The sequence below is a fragment of the Colobus angolensis genome, unplaced genomic scaffold (genome assembly GCF_000951035.1).
Source record: "Colobus angolensis palliatus isolate OR3802 unplaced genomic scaffold, Cang.pa_1.0 Scaffold142, whole genome shotgun sequence".
Taxonomy (NCBI): domain Eukaryota; kingdom Metazoa; phylum Chordata; class Mammalia; order Primates; family Cercopithecidae; genus Colobus; species Colobus angolensis.
In genome coordinates, this window is record NW_012114511.1 from 2,312,708 (window position 1) to 2,330,298 (window position 17,591).

Genomic DNA, 17,591 nt, shown 5'->3' on the forward strand with positions numbered 1-17,591 from the left:
ATTTCACCTTGTCATCACTGAACATCCTGAATCACACTGAACATCCCTGTATATAAACCTGTGCGTGAATGTCTATTTACTTCCATGAGATAGATCCGCCAAAGTGGAATCAAAGAATCAAGGAGGTCAAGATACCCACCAGAAGTGTTACACCAATTTGCATCCCCAATGTCAGCACCCTGAAGGAGCACGACTTCATGACCCCAAGCCTCCGCTCTGCCTATTTCCACCAGGCATTGCTCTGAGAACCGCTCTGATGCAAAGGATTTGGAAATACCACCAAAGATCTGTAGGTAATCACAGAACCATAAAGAGCAACAAGCCAACTTTCCCGCGTAACACAAGATGAAGAAAATGGTGCAAGGAGAAACTGCTCAAGTTGGAGACCAGGTAGACTGGAGGGAAATCACATATTTCAATTAGTTTGCAGCATATTTCAATTAGTTTGTAGGTGTATCTTGAGCTTCCACAAGGCAGAAAGCAGCAGCTGTGGGTCTGAGCCCCTCTCAGCGTTGAGCAGCTCACCACCCAGCCCCTCTTCTCTGCTTCTCCCCAGGACAGAAAGTAAACCCATAGGATGCCGCCTGCTGCTTCCCCAGGCTTATTTCTGGCTGTGTGGGCAACACAGGCCTCAGGCAGCCTTGTTGCCTCCTATTCTGAAGGGCAACATGAGTGAATCCTGTGGACCAAGGGGAGAGGAATCAGACCTCAGAGAGAAGAGATTCTGGAGCCTGTAAGCCTCATGGCTGAGGCAGTCCTTAAGGGTACACCTAGGCCAGGCATGGAAGAGCCTCAGGGCTCAGGAGCAGTGAAGAGCCATGCAGGCCCTCATTGAGACAGTCAGCAGCGTGGACACTCAATACCCGTCTCTCTCCTTTTTTACTTCCTTAAGGCAGAACCAAGGCCATTCTGCAGCACTCTGAAGAACACAGAACTGCAGCTCTGAGAGACTCCTGGGGCCAAAGAGATGGATGACATCCTCTCACCACTAAGGCCAAGCCTGCAGCTGCAGAGGAGAGTTGACTTTAGATGTGTGTAGTCACTTGGCACAGAGAGAGGAAGGCAAAGAGACGAGGCCCTAAATAAGCAGGCTACCAGGTTGGGCAGGGTGCAGAGTCTAGGTATGTTGCTCTTTCTCAAGAACAGGGCCACTTTCACAGCAGATTGACACATTACCTCCAGTTTCCCTGGGGAGTTTCATAGACACATTCAGAGTATTTTCTGTGTACCCAGGAATGTGATAGGTTCTATGCAGCAAACAAAAGGAAATAGGATATACTCACTTCTCTCAATGGTATTAACAGCCCTAACTCTTATTCTAAGCATCACTTTGCAACTTGGCTGACCTAACACAGCTTCCATTAAGTGCACCAGCCTGGCCCTGCATCCCCAGCTCCTTTCTTGATTTAACTGATTCATTCATCCATTAAATATGCCATGAACACCTGCAGTGTGCCAAGGCCTGAGCTAGGCACAAGGGATACAAGAGTGAACTAGTCATACCCTCCTAGGGCTGATACTCCACAGGGAATCTGGGCATTGTAAGTGAGTGGTAAGAGCAAAACAAGCAATGGAGTATTCATTCAGCCAGTAGAGAAAAGCAACAACTGCTGTAGATCAAATGTTTGTGTCTCCCCAAAAATCTGTATATCAAAATCCTAACCCCTAAGGTGATGGTATTAGGAGGTGGGGCCTTTGCGGGGGGTGATTAGGTCATTAACTCACCTCTCATAAAGGGATTAGTGCCCTTATAAAAGAGACCACAGAGAGCTGGCTAGCTGTTCCCACAATGTGAGGACACAGTGAAAAAACGTCCTAGTAAAAAGGGACTTCACCAGACACAGAGTCTGCCAGTGCCTTGACTTGGAACTTCCTAGCCTTCAGAACTACGAGAAATAAATTTCTGTTGTTTATCAGTCAGTTTCTGGTATTTTTGCATAGCAGCCCCAAACACGATAAGATGAAAAATTGGTACTGAGAAGTGGGGTGCTGCAGTGACAAGTACCTAAAAATGAAAGGCAGCTTTGAAACAGGGCAATGGACAGAGGCTGAAAGAGTCTGAATGTGCACGCTGGAAAGAACCTACATTGTCATGAAAGGATTTTTATGGCTATTCTGGTGAGTGCCCAGAAAGAAAAGGAGAGACCTGTAGAGAAAGCTTTGATCACCTTAGAGAATACCTAAGTAATCCTGAACAGAATATTGGTAGAAATTGGACAGTAATATAGTTTGAATATCTGTCCCCTCCAAATCTCATGTTGAAGTTTGATCCCCAATGTTGCAGGTGGAGCCTAATGGAAGGTGTTGGGTCATGGAGCAAATCTCTCATGAATGGCTAGCTGGGTGCCATTCTCACTGTAATGAGTGAGTGGTGAGTTCTTGCTTTCTTCGTGTCCATGAGAAATAATTGTTAAAAAGAGCCTGGGACCTCCCTCCACTTTCTCTCTTGCTTTCACTCTTGCCATGTGATGCTGCACCCCTTTGCCTTCCACCTTGAGTGGACGCTTCCCGAAGTCCTCATCAGAAGCAGATGCTGCACCATGCTTCTTGTACAGCCTGCAGAACCATGAGCCAAATATATCTCTTTTCTTAATAAATTACCCAACCTCAGGTATTCCTTTACAGCAACACAAACATACTAAGATAGCAAAGGTTATTCTGATGAGGACTCAGGCATAAATGAGGAATATATTATTAGAAACTACAGGAGGTCAGGTGTAGTGGCTCACACCTGTAATCCCAGAACTTTGGCAGGCCAAGGTGGGTGGATCACCTGAGGTCGGGAGTTCGAGATCGGCCTGACAGACATGGAGAAACCCCATCTCTATTAAAAATACAAAATGAGCTGGTCATGGTGTCGCATGCCTATAATCTAAGCTACTTAGGAGGCTGAGGCAGGAGAATCACTTGAACCTGGGAGGCGGAGGCTGCAGTGAGCTGAGATCGCACCACTGCACTCCAGCCTGGGCAACAAGAGCGAAACTCCATCTCAAAAAAAAAAAAGAAGAAGAAGAAAGGCCACCTTTGTTAGAAAGTGGAAGAAACTTGGCTGAATTGTATTCATGTCCTAGTGTCTGTGGAAGATAGAATTTGCAAACAATTAAACCGAATATTTGGCTGAGGAAATATCTAAGCACAGTGTTCAAGAAGTGGCCTGGCTCCTCCTGATTGCTTTAAGTAAAATGACTCAAAGATGAGACTGTTCATCAACAGGGAGGCAGAACTTAAGGATTTAGAAAGCTCTCGGCCTATTCATGTTGTAAAGAATGAGAAAACATGTTCTGGAGAGAATGCTAAGGGTCTGGTAAAGTGACAATGTATAAAGGAGATCAGTATGGGTCAGTCATCTCAACACAAGCCAGGCACTATTCAGCACAATGGTGAGATTAGTCAGTGACCTAAACAAAAGCCAAGAGCTATCATCAAAGACAAGGCAAGAGCAATTCAGAAATCATCAGGGCTGCTCTACCCATCACAGGCCCCGAGTACAGGAGCCGCAGTGAGTACTATGAGGCCACCACAGAAAGACCCCATTCAGAAAGACCCCATTTGGGCAACACCCACCTACTCCACCAGCTCCATACCAGCAGAGCTACCAGTGTATGATTCCAGCCCAAGGGAGCTATGGTTGCAAGAACCAGAGACATTGCAGGGGGACAGGGCTACCTGGAGCCATCAGGGGCCCAACCCCTGCCTGGCAAGCTGTGGGGACAACACAGTTATCTCAATGGGTACAGAAGGTGAGACTCTCATTCCAGTGGGCCTGGAAGGCAATATCCCTACCCCAGTGGGTCTGGAAGGGAGGAGCTCTGCCCAGTGGACCTGAAGGGCAGAATATCAAGTCACAAAAGATTATTCTTGAATAACCTTTTATTTAAGATTAAGTAGTTAAGGTTTACTACTATTTGCCCTTTTGAAGTTTTGACTTACTTGGGGCCCGTTATCCCTTTCTTCTTTCCTATTTCTCCCTTTTGGGATGGTAATCCTACACCTATCCCACCATTATATTTTGGAACCACATAACATGTTGGTTTCACAGGTTCACAGCTGGAGAGCAATTTGCCTCAGGATGAACAATATCTTGAATCTCATTCCCACTGGATTTAGATGATATTTAGATGAGAGTTTGGACTTCAGACTTTAAAGTTGATGTTGGAATGAATTAAGACTTTTATGGCTATTGAGATAGAATGAGTATATTTTGCATGTGAATTTAGTGGGGGTCAGAAGAAGAATGCTATGGACAATGTTTGTATCTCCCCAAAATTACTATGTTGAAACCTAATCCCCAATGTGAGGGTATTTGGAGGTAGAACATTTGGAAAGTAATTAGGTCATGAAAGTGGAGTCCTCATGAATAGAATTGGTGACCTCATAACAGAGGCCCCACAGATATTCCTGGATTCTTCTGTCATTTGAAAACACAGCAAAAAGACAGCTGTCTACAAAACAGGAGGTAGGTTCTCACCAGACATAGAATCTGACAGTACCTTGATCTTGGATTTTCGAGCCACCAGAACTGTAAGAAATAAATTTGTTTATAAGCCACCCAGTCTATAGTGTCCTGTTATAGCAACCCAAATGGACTAAGATAACAACTGACACCACCCAGAACATTAAAAATAGCAGGGGCCTTTGCACATATGAGCCTTAAAACCTCTGTGAGGTTAGCAAGGATTGTTCCTCTATCTGATTTGTTTCCTGAGGAACTAGAGGTTCAGAAGAAAGACTAAATTTATTGGGTGCCTACTATGTACTGATACTAAGCTCACCTGCTTTCCTTATAAAAATGCCACAATGTAGGGTTTAAAGTAATCATTTTAGAAGAAAACGGAGCTTCGGTGCAGGAAGCAGCTTGAGGGCAGAGTGGCTCTTACACAGAAGATGGGTTTGGGGCAGCACGGCCCTGGTCTCCCAGCTCTGCCATTTAACAGGTGTCAACATTAAGCATGTCCCAGTGGGTCTGAGCCAGTGTCCTCATATGGTCTTAAACACTAGTAAATACTAAAAAACACTACTAAGTAATGCTCCTTATCTGAGTTCACCCCTCCCTCAACCCCAACTGTAGCTGGAAGTGCTTGCTTCCTTCTTAGAACTTCCAATTTATTTCACGGGATTTTCTATCTTCTAGATTAGATGATATACATTCACGTTCTTAACCTCCTCTACTAGCCTACAAGCTCAATGAGGATATCTTTAGGATTTTTAATGTACACCCTCTATATTCTCTCATGTGGGACAAAAGTCTGCTTTAAAGAATAAGAATTTAAGGAAATACAGTACACCCTAAACCACACAATTCTATCACTCTCCAACTGAAAGTCACACAAAACATCCCATCATACCTGGTCTGAAAGCTGCACATGTCCTCATGGTCTTCAAGGTGTTGCAGAATCTAGCCCTGCCTTTCTTTCCAGCCTCATGTATCCACACTCCCTCAGTCACTTCTTTCCTGCAGCACAGGCCTCCCCTTTCTCACTTTCTTTTGTACACTGAGCTCCTTCTCTTCTTCCCTGACTCAGAGCCTTTGCAGAGGCTGTTCCCTCCACTGAGAACACTTCCCTTTCTCTCTGCCTTGCTGGCACCTACCCCTTTGTAGTTGCCTGATAGGTTCTTCTTGCCTGCTACACAGGAAAAACCAATTCACCGAGACTGTGATATTATAGAAGAGAAAGAGTTTAATGTGGAGCTAGCCAAGTGGTCGGACAGGAGTTTTCTTGCTCAAATCAGCCTCCCTGAGAATTCAGAGGCTAGGGGTTTTATGGATAATCGGGTGGGCAGAGGCCTAGGGAATGGGTGCCACTGATTGGTGGGGGATAAAATCATAGGGCTGTGAAAAAGGGTCCCCATGCATTCAGTCCTCCTCCGGGTAGGGGCCACAGGACTGGTTGAGTCATGAGTCCCAGGTCCAGGTGGAGTCAGTCAGATGTTTGAATGCGCAGATCTGAAAAATATCTCAAAAGATCAACCTTAGGTTCTATAGGAGCAATAGATAGAATAGGGAAAGTCACAAATCTTGTGACCTCTGGTCACATGACTCTTGAGCAGCAAGGGATTAGAGAAAGGCAAGCTGGTAGACAATGGCTGGTTATTGTTCAGCTACACCTACATGTTAGCCGAATTCAGACCCCTCCCATAATCCTAATCTTGTGGCTTTTCATTAGACTCACAAAGGTGGTTTTGGTCCCCGAGCAAGGAAAGGGATCATTTTAAAGAGGGAACTTCCCCTCCTCTCTTTCCACCCTCATCCTTCTTTCAAAGTTTAACTATAAACTAAATTCTCCCCATGGTTGGTTTGACCTGTGTCCAGGACTAAGCGAAGACAGCCAGCCTGTGAAGCTAGACGCAAGAGGGAGTCACCCATGCTAGACTTCCCTCGCTGTCATAATCTTTACAAAGGTGGTTTTACTTTGCCCCCTGCAGAGGCAGTGATTCTTAAACCACTCCACTCTTATCTTCCTTAATCTTATCACAGTTTATTAGATATTTAATTTTTTTTCATCTGTCTCTTTCAACAGACTTTAATCTCCACACGGGTAGACCATGCCCACTCATCACAAAACTCCAAACATATAACACAGTGTCTGGCAAATGGAAGGCACCCATAAATATTTGTTGAATAAAGAAATTATGACAAACTCCAACTTAGTGGGATCTGAAATAATGACCCATAACCCACCATCACCAGAGCATGCACGTGAGCAGTTTTCTGAGCTAGTCCTGCTGAAGCAACTACAGGAAGGACTCAAGCTCTAAAGCATTTCATCACTGTCACCATATTCAGAGATGCCCTCCCCTGGTGCCTGCCAAGAAAAGGAATCTAGCTCCCCCTGTCACTTGGCTGTCCACTTGGGAATTCCTCACAACAATGGAAAGTTTGAGCCAGGTCTCCTCCTTTCCTTCAGGTCAATGTCACCATTCCGAAGCTGGACTTGAAGTTCACTGGGAAGCATGACACCACAGCACCTCCAGCTGTGGATGCATCATGGACAAGGCAGGCTGAGAGGAGAACTTCTCATTACTTGGTAACACAGCAACATTGGGTTCAATGCATACCCATGAAAAACCTCATTTAAGAGAGTGCCTTGGAAAGGTGCCAAGGTCCCCAAACTAATTAACTTTCATCTCTCCTGTCCCTCTGTGTACAGAGGGCCTGCCCTGTGTACCCTCTCTCCATGAGGAACATTAAAGACAGAACATTAGCTTGAGAACATTCTATTTAAAACAAAAGTCCTTCTAAAGATAGCCTGGAATGTCCATCGAAATCATCCTAAGTCCATTTTCCGGCCCAGAACCCACAGGGTCAGCACCCTACATGGGTCCTACTATAGTGGTTCATACCCATAAAGAATGTTTTTCATGGTTCATTGGTTGGATTAATCTGATATAAAATGCCTAAACTGAAAACCTCTGGGTTTGGATCTTGATGAGTTTCGGCAGAACAGCAAGTAAGTGACAGTAGATTTATTAATAACAAAGGAGAAGGAAAGTGATTAAAGAAAAATTAAAATGAAGTAAAAGTGGGAAAGTTCAATCTCATAAATTTTATAAAAGAAGATGATATCGGCCGGACGCGGTGGCTCACGCCTGTAATCCCAGCACAGTGGGAGGGTGAGGCGGCGGATCACGAGGTCAGAAGATCGAGACCATCCTGGCCAACATGGTGAAACCCCACCTTTACTAAAAATACAAAAATTAGCCAGGCATGGTGGCACATGCCTGTAGTTCCAGCTACTTGGGAGGCTGAGGCAGGGGAATCTCTTGAACCCGGGAGGTGGAGGTTGCAGTGAGCCAAGATCATGCCACTGCACTCCAGCCTGGGCAACAGAGCAAGACTCCATCTCAAAAAAATAAAAAAAATAAAAAAAGATGACATCTTTGTGAGGAGGCCACATAGGCTCTGGTCTACCTGAATACTAAAAATTATCTCTGGCCTGGCGTGGTGGCTCATGCCTGTAACCCCAGCACTTTGGGAGGCCAAGACAGGAGGATCACGAGGTCAGCAGATCGAGACCATCCTGGCTAACATGGTGAAACCCTGTCTCTACTAAAAAACATAAAAAACTAGCCAGGCGTGGTGGTGGGTGCCTGTAGTCCCAGCTACTCGGGAGGCAGAGGCAGGGGAATGGTGTGAACCCAGAAAGCGGAGCTTGCAATGAGCTAAGATTGTGCCACTGCACTTCAGCCTGGGCGACTCTGTCTCAAAAAAAAAAAAAAAAAATCTCCAGAGCTTGCTAGGAATTTTTACTCAAGATGGGCAATTTAACATCTTCAGTGACTTGCAGGGGGGCTCAGGTTTGTTATTTTCTCAATGTTTAGGGAGAGATGTGCTCATATAGCAGTTCACCCCTGTGTGCTGCCCAGCAAGACCTGATCCCTAGTGGAAATCACAGCTAGTAATTATCTATTCAAAATAGGCACACCTACCTCAACCTCCTCTTTCTAATCCACTGAAATCTGATGCAGGAAATACACCAATATGTACATTCCTTAATAAGCAAGGACACCAACAAATACAGCAACTGCAGCCCCATCATTCTGGGCAGAACCGCAGAGAAAGGCAGTGTACGTAATGCCATTTTACTGGAAATGGAGGTAGGAAATCAGAGGGCATTGTTAATCAATCCCTGGCCCTGCCATTCCCAGCTTCACAGACACTTGACTTATTAGCATCTGAGCATGTGCACATCCTGGGAATTCAACCATAAAACATTCTCCATCTCCTACAGATAAATCATGGCTCAAAAAAGATGGTGATCCAGTGCTTTGTGGTCAATGGAAAATATGAACTGCCCCTTCTGGAAGCGTTTGTTGTTGTTGTTGTTGTTGTTGTTTGTTTATTTGTTTTCCAGCAAGTACAGCCTGGAGGGGAGATGACAAGCTCCCAGGGCAGAGTCTCTGGTTCTTGAGGGTACATCTAGAAACTACCAGGTCAGGCAGGAGGTAGGAGTCTCACTGGTCGACCTTGCCAGGTAAACCTGCCCCACCCACCCCCATCTTCAGATGGCACCGAAAGCATGGCTTAAATGAAAAATGGGAAAACGAGGCAGAAGAAGGTGAGTGAGACACATTTTACTGGCAGTCTTCTTTTGCTATTTTTAAAATGTATTTGGAGGCTGGGTGCAGCGGCTCACACCTGTAGTCCCAGCACTTTGGGAGGCTGAGGCAGGCAGATCACAAGGTCAGGAGATAGAGACCATCCTGGCTAACACAGTGAAATCTCATCTCTACTAAAAATACAAAAAAATTAGCCAGGCGTGGTGACACGCGCCTGTAGTCCCACTTACCCGGGAGGCTGAGGCAGGAGAATTGCTCAAACCTGGGAGGCAGAGGTAGCAGTGAGCCAAGACTGCACCACTGCACTCCAGCCTGGGCGACAGAGCAAGACTCCATCTCAAAAAAAAAAAAAAAAAAAAAATTATATTTGTAAAACCAGCCTAGCGAATTTGCCTGACAATGTGCAGGATCTGCCTCTCATTCTGTTCCTTAACCAAGGGACTAAAAATTCCACATAATTATTCACATTTCCATTACGAATTGCTTTTTACTCTCTGCTGCTCATCATTAAGATCATCTAATCAATAGTCTTCGTTTCAGAGAGAAAAACAAAGGAACAGAGGAGTTAAGTGGCTTGAGTTATAAAATCTTGTTCAGTGAAGGCTCCACAAGCAGCTGGGTCCTTACCCTGAGCACATCCATAAAGTGCTTCTGCTGTTTAAAAGAAAGAAGAGAGGGGCTTGTGGGTTTAAAGTAATTAAATATCTCTATGTTTAAGTGACATGTGGTTTGAATGATTACTTTCGGAAAAGCCAAGAAGGGGAAAAATGAATTCAGAATTATTGCTTTGGGCACAGAAAGAAGAAACAGGTTTAACACCAGGGCACGGACTAGTTGCTTTGCAAGGGGCAAGGACGGGAGAAAAGGTCCCAGGCATCTGTATAGCAGCACCTCTAGGGCCAGGAGCAGATAGGCCGGGGCGGGGGAGGGGCAGTTATCACTAAGGGAAACGCCCATCAGGCTTCTGGGAGCTTGCCCCATGACTCCACAGCAGAGCAGGCTGTGCAGCACAGGCAACAGGCATGGAATCTGGAAGTGGACTGGCCTCCACTGTGGTTCCTAATCTTCCCCTTACTGGCAGTGTCCAATTAGGACAGTTATTTATAGAACTTCAACAATCCCATCTGTAAAATGGGTATTATAATACCGACCTAGCAGACTGTTGTGAGAAGTCAGTAAGATTCCTCCTGCAAAGGGTGCCTAACACAAGACAGGTGGTCAGTAAGCAGCATCCTTGAGCCAGCCACTTTCCTTCTCATCTTCTGTACTGTCCAGTGGTATTTATTTGCAAAACAATAGATCGCAGTGATGATGTTTCTGTTTACAAAGATGACTGATTTGGAACAGGGAAACCCAAAACTCCTTGCATTAATTCCACAATCAGTGTAGGGATATAGCAACAAGCTCTCATTGGCACCCTATCCAGACCCAGAACACAGTAAATGAAAATCCTCTGAGCTTAAAGGAGAACCCCTAAGCAATGCATGAGCCACTTGGAGAAGGGGCATAAGCTACCTAAATATAAAATCGTAGTAATGAATATAGGCACAATCACTCTTTGGTTACTGGCAATGCCTTGACTTGTGAAGTGCCAGAAAGCCATCCAGACACCCAGGAATTACCCACCTCCTGCAAGGCCACGTGTCTTCCAAACCTCGACAGCTATGTGTATGTATAATCAACCAGTTCAAAGCCCCTGTAGCAGGAGGCAGTGCTTTGTTGTAAAACAAAACTGAGATGAAATAACCGTCATCCTTTCAAATCTCCTCTGAGAGTTTGGTATTTGAGGCACATTCTGTGATGTACTTCTCTCTGACCTCGAACACTTTGATTCTTTTTTTCAAGTTCACATAAAAGACAGAAGGCTCTCAGATCGGTCTACTGTATCGAGAGCCTCAACTGGATCTGAATTCTTTGCTGGTGTGGAGAATTAGTTGTTATTCCAGATAGTTAAGAAGCGGAGATAAAGGGCCATTACATTAGAGAGGCCCAGTCCATTGGGAAGTCGGGCCATGTCTGCTCCTTATTTAAAAACAGATTAGTTCCCACTGCTCCCCAGAGGCTTGAAGGGTATACTTAGATATTGTAAGTTCCATCCTGACATCCCTCCCTCCCATTCACAATACACTTGCAGAATTTGAGAATGTGGCTTGTCTGGAAGGCTTAAAACAAATGCTTCAATTTTCCATTCTCCAAATGAAAATCAATGGCAACAGAGAGGTAAAATCAATGTTCAGCACGCTGTAGGGAAACCTCCACTCTCTGCCTCACGATCTCCCACCCCACAGAATAGTAAATCAGAACCAGCCATGCAGACTGGCAGAAAATCCCTGAGGGCAGAACCCTCTGCAGGCCTGAGGACTTTCTGTTTATCCCCCTGTCCCCTAAGAGAACATTTTTCTTAAGAATGCCTGTGAGAATGTTTCTAAAACCTAAGTCAGGAAGAACAGCACAATGTTGTAATAAAAACCCTTCTTCCGCAAACAACCCCATTTACCAATGGGATCCTGGCCATCTAAGACCAGAGTGTGACTTAACTGTCTCCCAAAGGGTCTACTTTATGGTCAAGCCTTACAGAATGCTTAGGCACTCAATGATCACTGCTCTGAGGACAAATAACCTGTTTTCTGTCATCACAGATTGGTCTGTGTTCTCTAAAATTTCATGTAAATGGAAATTGTACAGTATCTCCCCCTTTGTGTGGGAGGTTTGTCTTCTTTCACTCTGCCTAATTATTACCAGATTCATCCATTATGTTGGATGTATCAATAGCCTATTTCTATTTACTGCTGAATAGTAATCCATTATGAGATAGACCACAATCTGTCTACTCTCTCACCTCTTGTTGACATTAAGCTTATTTTACAGTTTTTATCTATCACACATAAAGCTGATATGAACATGCAGGAGGGAGTCTTTAAATGCACATATGCTTTCATTATATTTTAGAATCAAATCTTTTGTTGTACATGTTTTGCAAATATTTTCTCTCAGAGTGACTTGTCTTTTTCATTTTTGTAAAAGTGTCTTTAGAAGACCAGTGATGAAGTCTAATTTGTTGCTTGTTTTTTTGCATTACCTTTCAGGCTTTTTGTGTCCTACTTAAGAAATCTTAGTCAAACTCAAGGTCATAACTCTTACGTTTTCTTCTAAGCCTCTTCCAAGACTTCTAAAAAAAGCCTAAGCTCTTATATTTAGGTCTATGACTCATTTCAAGTTATTTTTTGTATAGTATGTTATATAATGATTAAAATATATATCTATATTGCTTGAGCCCAGGAGTTCAAGGTGACAGTGAGCTATGATCATACCACCACCCTTCACCCAGATGACACTGTCTCAAAAAAAATTATATCTGCCAATAATTTGTAGTATTACCAAAATACTCACTTACAAAAATTAACTAAAGAGGGCGTAATAGAAATTTTTATATACAATATAGGAACCACTTGATCCGTTTTGACAAAAACACACCAATAGAAAAAACTCATGATGGAAGAATGGAAGAAAATATTCTGCAATATTTTAATTACTATTTTTAGATAGTGTGACCATTGCCTATTTCTTATTTCTTTTTCTTTCTCTACTTTTAATGTTTTCTATAACAAGCATCAACTATCATCACACCAAACTAAATTCAAAATTATCTTAAAGTAACCTAGGAGAAGGCTTCCTGACTCCCAGCTGTCTTCACATTGCTCTTTTATGCATAACTGGCCCCATTAGAGAACTTGAAAGATGAACATACTACACAAATCTGTCCCTCGCAACCCCACTCAATATTGCTTAACAGCGGGAAGGTGTGAAACAAAGAATTTCCAAAGAGAATTCTCCAAAGAGAATGTCAGTTTACCTGAAACCAAATACAAATGCCACCCTAATCAAGGAGAAGAATTCCAGCAGGGGAGGGCTGGCTGCCTTGCTTGGCCCCCCACTGAAATTGCTTGCCTGCCGGCCCTGACACGCTGCAGTCACAGATGTGTGTGTCAAACAGCTCCTCTGCTCACTCAATCTCCGCAGGCAAGGAAAGCTAATGAAATTCTCTCACTGATGTGCTCACTGTCCTTCTGTCTTGATCTGCTTGCAAAGATAGCCTAAGTCTGGAGCCTCATAATCAGCTAACGGCTGGCCTGGCTGCCTCTCTGTGTGCACTCCTGACTGTCTGGCAGGTGAGATTTGCCTCTTGAGCTGCTGCAGAGGCCAGCTTGGCTGGTGAGATTGCCTACAGATGTTTCACAGAGAGAAAGATTATTTCCCTGATTGATGAATAAATAGAGTTGTCAACATGGTTTCCCCGGTCAGAGGGGACCCCTGGAGTATAATGTGGAAGGACAGATGTTTCTTCTGGGAAGGTGTCCAAGACCCTTCGAAGAGGTATGCACTCAACTGATATCGTGGGCTGAGTAATTCAGCCTCTAAGAGGAAGAGAAGAAAGGTTGGACATACAACCACAGCAAACACACTCAGGGGCTTCCTGAGCCAGGCTGCCTCCCAGACCTTGATAAAGGAGTGGGCATGCCATCTCAGCCAGCACCTCCTCTTTGGGCTATTTCCAATGAATCAATGGGTCCAATTATCAGAAATCCCATCATCTTCTTAGTCTACACCTGCTGTGAACTGTAAAGGGGGCAGCAGAAATGATGCTGTCATCCTCACGCTGAACGGCAAAGGCTTCCTCTTACAGAAACTGCAGAGGCAGGCACAATCAAACTGGGTAGGGACCAAGGCACCTGTAGTGAGTTACTTTGTAGTCAGTAACTTGCAACTCTGGAGATTTCTGGCTGACCTTCCGAAATGAAGTAGACAATAATAACTATTATCATAATTGTTTCAATAATTGTACAAACAGCTGTCATTATTTGACCTAGACTATATACTTTACACACCATCATTTTATTGAACACTCAAACACACACACACAATACTCTGCAAGGATTCATAAAATTTATCACCCATAAACCCTCCCTGTAAGAATTACTACAGGATGTGTTCCAGCAAATGAAAAAGAGGAATGGTAGAAGCACTGTCATGAAACCTATTTAACAGATAAAGAAGCACAAATTCAGAAAGATAAAGTAACTTGCCAAGGCCACTTGGAAAAGGAAATAGCCAACCTGGGAATTGAGCCCAGATGGGTCTCCTTCCCAAATCCATGCTCTTAGCCACTGTAATTTTGTGGTCACCAGGAGATGTGAAAGATGAGGATTACAATTTTCAACACAAGCACAATAGTGTTGGTGCTTCCAACACAGAAACATGGCATGCCCAGAAAAACACCATTTACACCTGGATATGCGTGAATATCAATGAGGTTGCTGAGTAGGTCTCAAACCGATTTGAGTTTAAAACTAAAAATGTCTTGTCTAACACTTCCAGAAAGGGCTATATTCTGCATTGTAGGAGGAAACATGCAATGGACTCCCTATCTTACACTTACACACACACACACACACACACTCACCCAACACACATGGCTAAACAACCCAGAGCACCATCCCAAAGGGTATTTGGGTATTTTTAATTAATATGGCCACATCTTCCCTCCATCCGAGAAGAAAGACATTGCATGTAGCAGGAGATTCTGGGCTAGTTTTCTCAGATAATATATACCTTAAAAGGAACTTCAAATAATAAATCCCCCCAAAAATATTTTTTTACATACCACTCCCCAGTGAACTTGACTTTCCTCGGGGATAGGAATAGAGTCTCTTGTTTACCTCTGGAGCCTTGGTGCCTAAAGTCTCAATACCTTTTCGTTGAATGTCATTGAATGGATGAGCAGACAATAACAGGTAAAATGAAGACATCAACATATTGTAGTAGTGAAAACCATAAACTTCGGAGACAGACAATCCTGGGTTTGAATCATGCTGCTGCTTGCAAACAAATTACTAATGCCTCACTAGCTTCAGTCCGCTCTTTGGAAAGCAGAGACAAAATAAATACCAAATTTACAAAATGGCTGAAAGAACTCAAGGAAACAGTGCTGAGCACAATGCTGGCACAGGCTGAAGTCTTTCAGGGATGCAATCTAGCTTTACCACCAGGAAAACAGTTCAATCTGGGGACACAGAAAAGCACATTATGATACCTTGCATCTTGCTCTTGTAGAGACAAAGTCTGATTATTTTAAAAATAACCTTGACAGTGACCCAGAGCAAGATGACCTTGGAGGCGAGGTCTATTGCTGCAGGTGCCAGGCTTAGAGAGGCCAGAGGGGTATGGGGTGGGGGCTGCTCTAGATGCTCACCTTATGTCAGGAGCACCATTTCTCTGCCAGACCATGATTTCAGAGGGCAGGAGCTCCCCAGGCACATCCAGAGGAAACCATTTACAAGATTGAGGGAAATTAAAACATACCCCAAGAGGAACAGCCAAGGGGACCAGCATTGCTTGGACTTCAGGAACAGAGGGAGGGGATAGGACTCATTCTGCATGGTCCCAGCTGAAGCTGGAGATATAGAGCAAAAGTTCTCGGTGGGGAGCAGATTTAAATGGGAATCTTTATCTATATTCAGAAAGGTTGCTTTGTTTGCCTAAGGTCATGTGCACTGCAGGTGAGCGGCAAAGCATATTACCCCCTTGGGAAATGGACACGGGTAAAAGCCCCATTGTGACACCTCTCAATTGTACAGGCAGTACGGGGAGAAATGTAGAATATGCACTGAAATTGCCTTCCTCTCATCCCTGCCCCGTCCGACTCCCTTCTTAAAGAAAGCCCATTTCCATGTGTATACTTGTTTGCTTTCATGCTTCAGGTATTTTTACAGGACCGAAGGAAGGAGCAGTCTGAATTGAAAGGCTGCATCCATCATTTGTGAAAGCCTGAACCCACTGAATAGATGATGCTGGGACTGGAATTAGGCATAAGAGCAATGACTTTAAGGACCCTGAAGAAGACGGGAGACACTTCCCCCTGGGCTGGGGAAAAGAGGATATCAGGGGCTGTACCCTGAGGAAATAGCATGTTCCCAGAAGGAATGGTGGTGTGGTGGTCCTGAGAAAGCAGGACCCAAAAACCAAGGCTGGCAAAGATGCTACATCCGATGGAGACATGGAAGCAGAGAGCTCTTGAGCCTCAAAGGACCTCGAAGAATCATTGCAGTGAGGCTGTCAGTGCAACCAGGAGACTAAACACTTGGCCCCTGTTTTCTTAGTTGTGAGTTTCCTGGGTCGTGGCATCACTCTGGGAGGAGAAAGGTCCCAATAATGACCAAGAAGGAATTTTCTGCTCATCTGTGCAGATCAGGACTCAGAGTCAAAATGAAGTAGATTTAAAGGAAATAAAGATGGACATTCTTTGTAAACCTGTGTTTGAGAACTGAGATTCCTATCATAGTCGGAGTACAGGCACCAAACACCATACAAATGTCGACCCTAATACTATGCTCTCCCCTCCCCATATCCCCACGTCAAAGACTGGAAACCCTTAGATCTGCCAGCTGCAGAATGCCTCCCAGCCCCCAGCCCCCAGCCCCCAGCCTTCCTGCCTTACCTGGGGAGCAGGTGCTTACGACTGACACACAGGGCAGTCTGGTAGTCCTGGGTCACACACACTTTGTGAGGGCTGCATTTCACCTTCAGGCAGGGGTCCTTGGATGGGTCCAGGGCTAAGGCAAAAACAAGAAGGAGGGCGGGGTTAGGACCTCCAGGGAAATTTAATTTTCTTTTTTTTTAGTTGAGATGGAGTCTTGCTGTGTCACCCAGGCTGGTGGACAGTGGTGCGATCTCAGCTCACTGCAACCTCCCCTTCCTGGGTTCAAGCGATTTTCCTGCCTCAGCCTCCCAAAGTAGCTGGGACTACAGGTGCACGCCACCACACCCGGCTTTTTGTGTTTTTGTTTGTTTGTTTGTTTGTTTGTTTTTTGAGACGGAGTCTCGCTCTGTCGCCCAGGCTGGAGTGCAGTGGCCGGATCTCAGCTCACTGCAAGCTCCGCCTCCCGGGTTCACGCCATTCTCCTGCCTCAGCCTCCCGAGTGGCTGGGACTACAGGCGCCCGCCACCTCGCCCGGCTAGTTTTTGGTATTTTTTAGTAGAGACGGGGTTTCACCGTGTTAGCCAGGATGGTCTCGATCTCCTGACCTCGTGATCCGCCCATCTCGGCCTCCCAAAGTGCTGGGATTACAGGCTTGAGCTACCGCGCCCGGCCAATTTTTGTATTTTTAATAGAGATGGGGTTTCACCATATTGGCCAGGCTGGTTTCAAACTCCTGACTTCAGGTGATCCACCTGCCTCGACCTCCCAAAGTGCTGGGAGTACAGGCCTGAGCCACTGCACCCGGCCTTAATTTCTATTTCTACTTAAATAAACAGGTAGAAAATAAACCAACCATGTGTTTGCCCTCGGTGCTGTTCTCTGAGGCTGGAGGGGAACAGAATGAAAACCTAAGCCTGGGGAAATTCTGTGTCTATCACACATTCTTCCTCAACATCAGGGGAGCAATTCCGTTGTGCTTTGGGAGTTTCAGCATCTTCAGCTCAGGCAGGAATTACTTTTTAAACATCCCTTCAAATCTTACGTGATCCAAGAAACA

General features: G+C 44.8%; 1 protein-coding gene across 1 annotated transcript in view; it reads right to left on the bottom strand.

Moving 5' to 3' along the window:
* Positions 1-17,591, bottom strand: part of SPOCK1 (sparc/osteonectin, cwcv and kazal-like domains proteoglycan (testican) 1) — a 527,842-nt gene that overhangs the window by 147,445 nt on the left and 362,806 nt on the right. Inside the window, exon 5 of the mRNA XM_011935272.1 lies at positions 16,553-16,667. Coding sequence (XP_011790662.1) covers positions 16,553-16,667 — 115 coding nt within the window. The remainder of the gene's footprint in view (positions 1-16,552; positions 16,668-17,591) is intronic.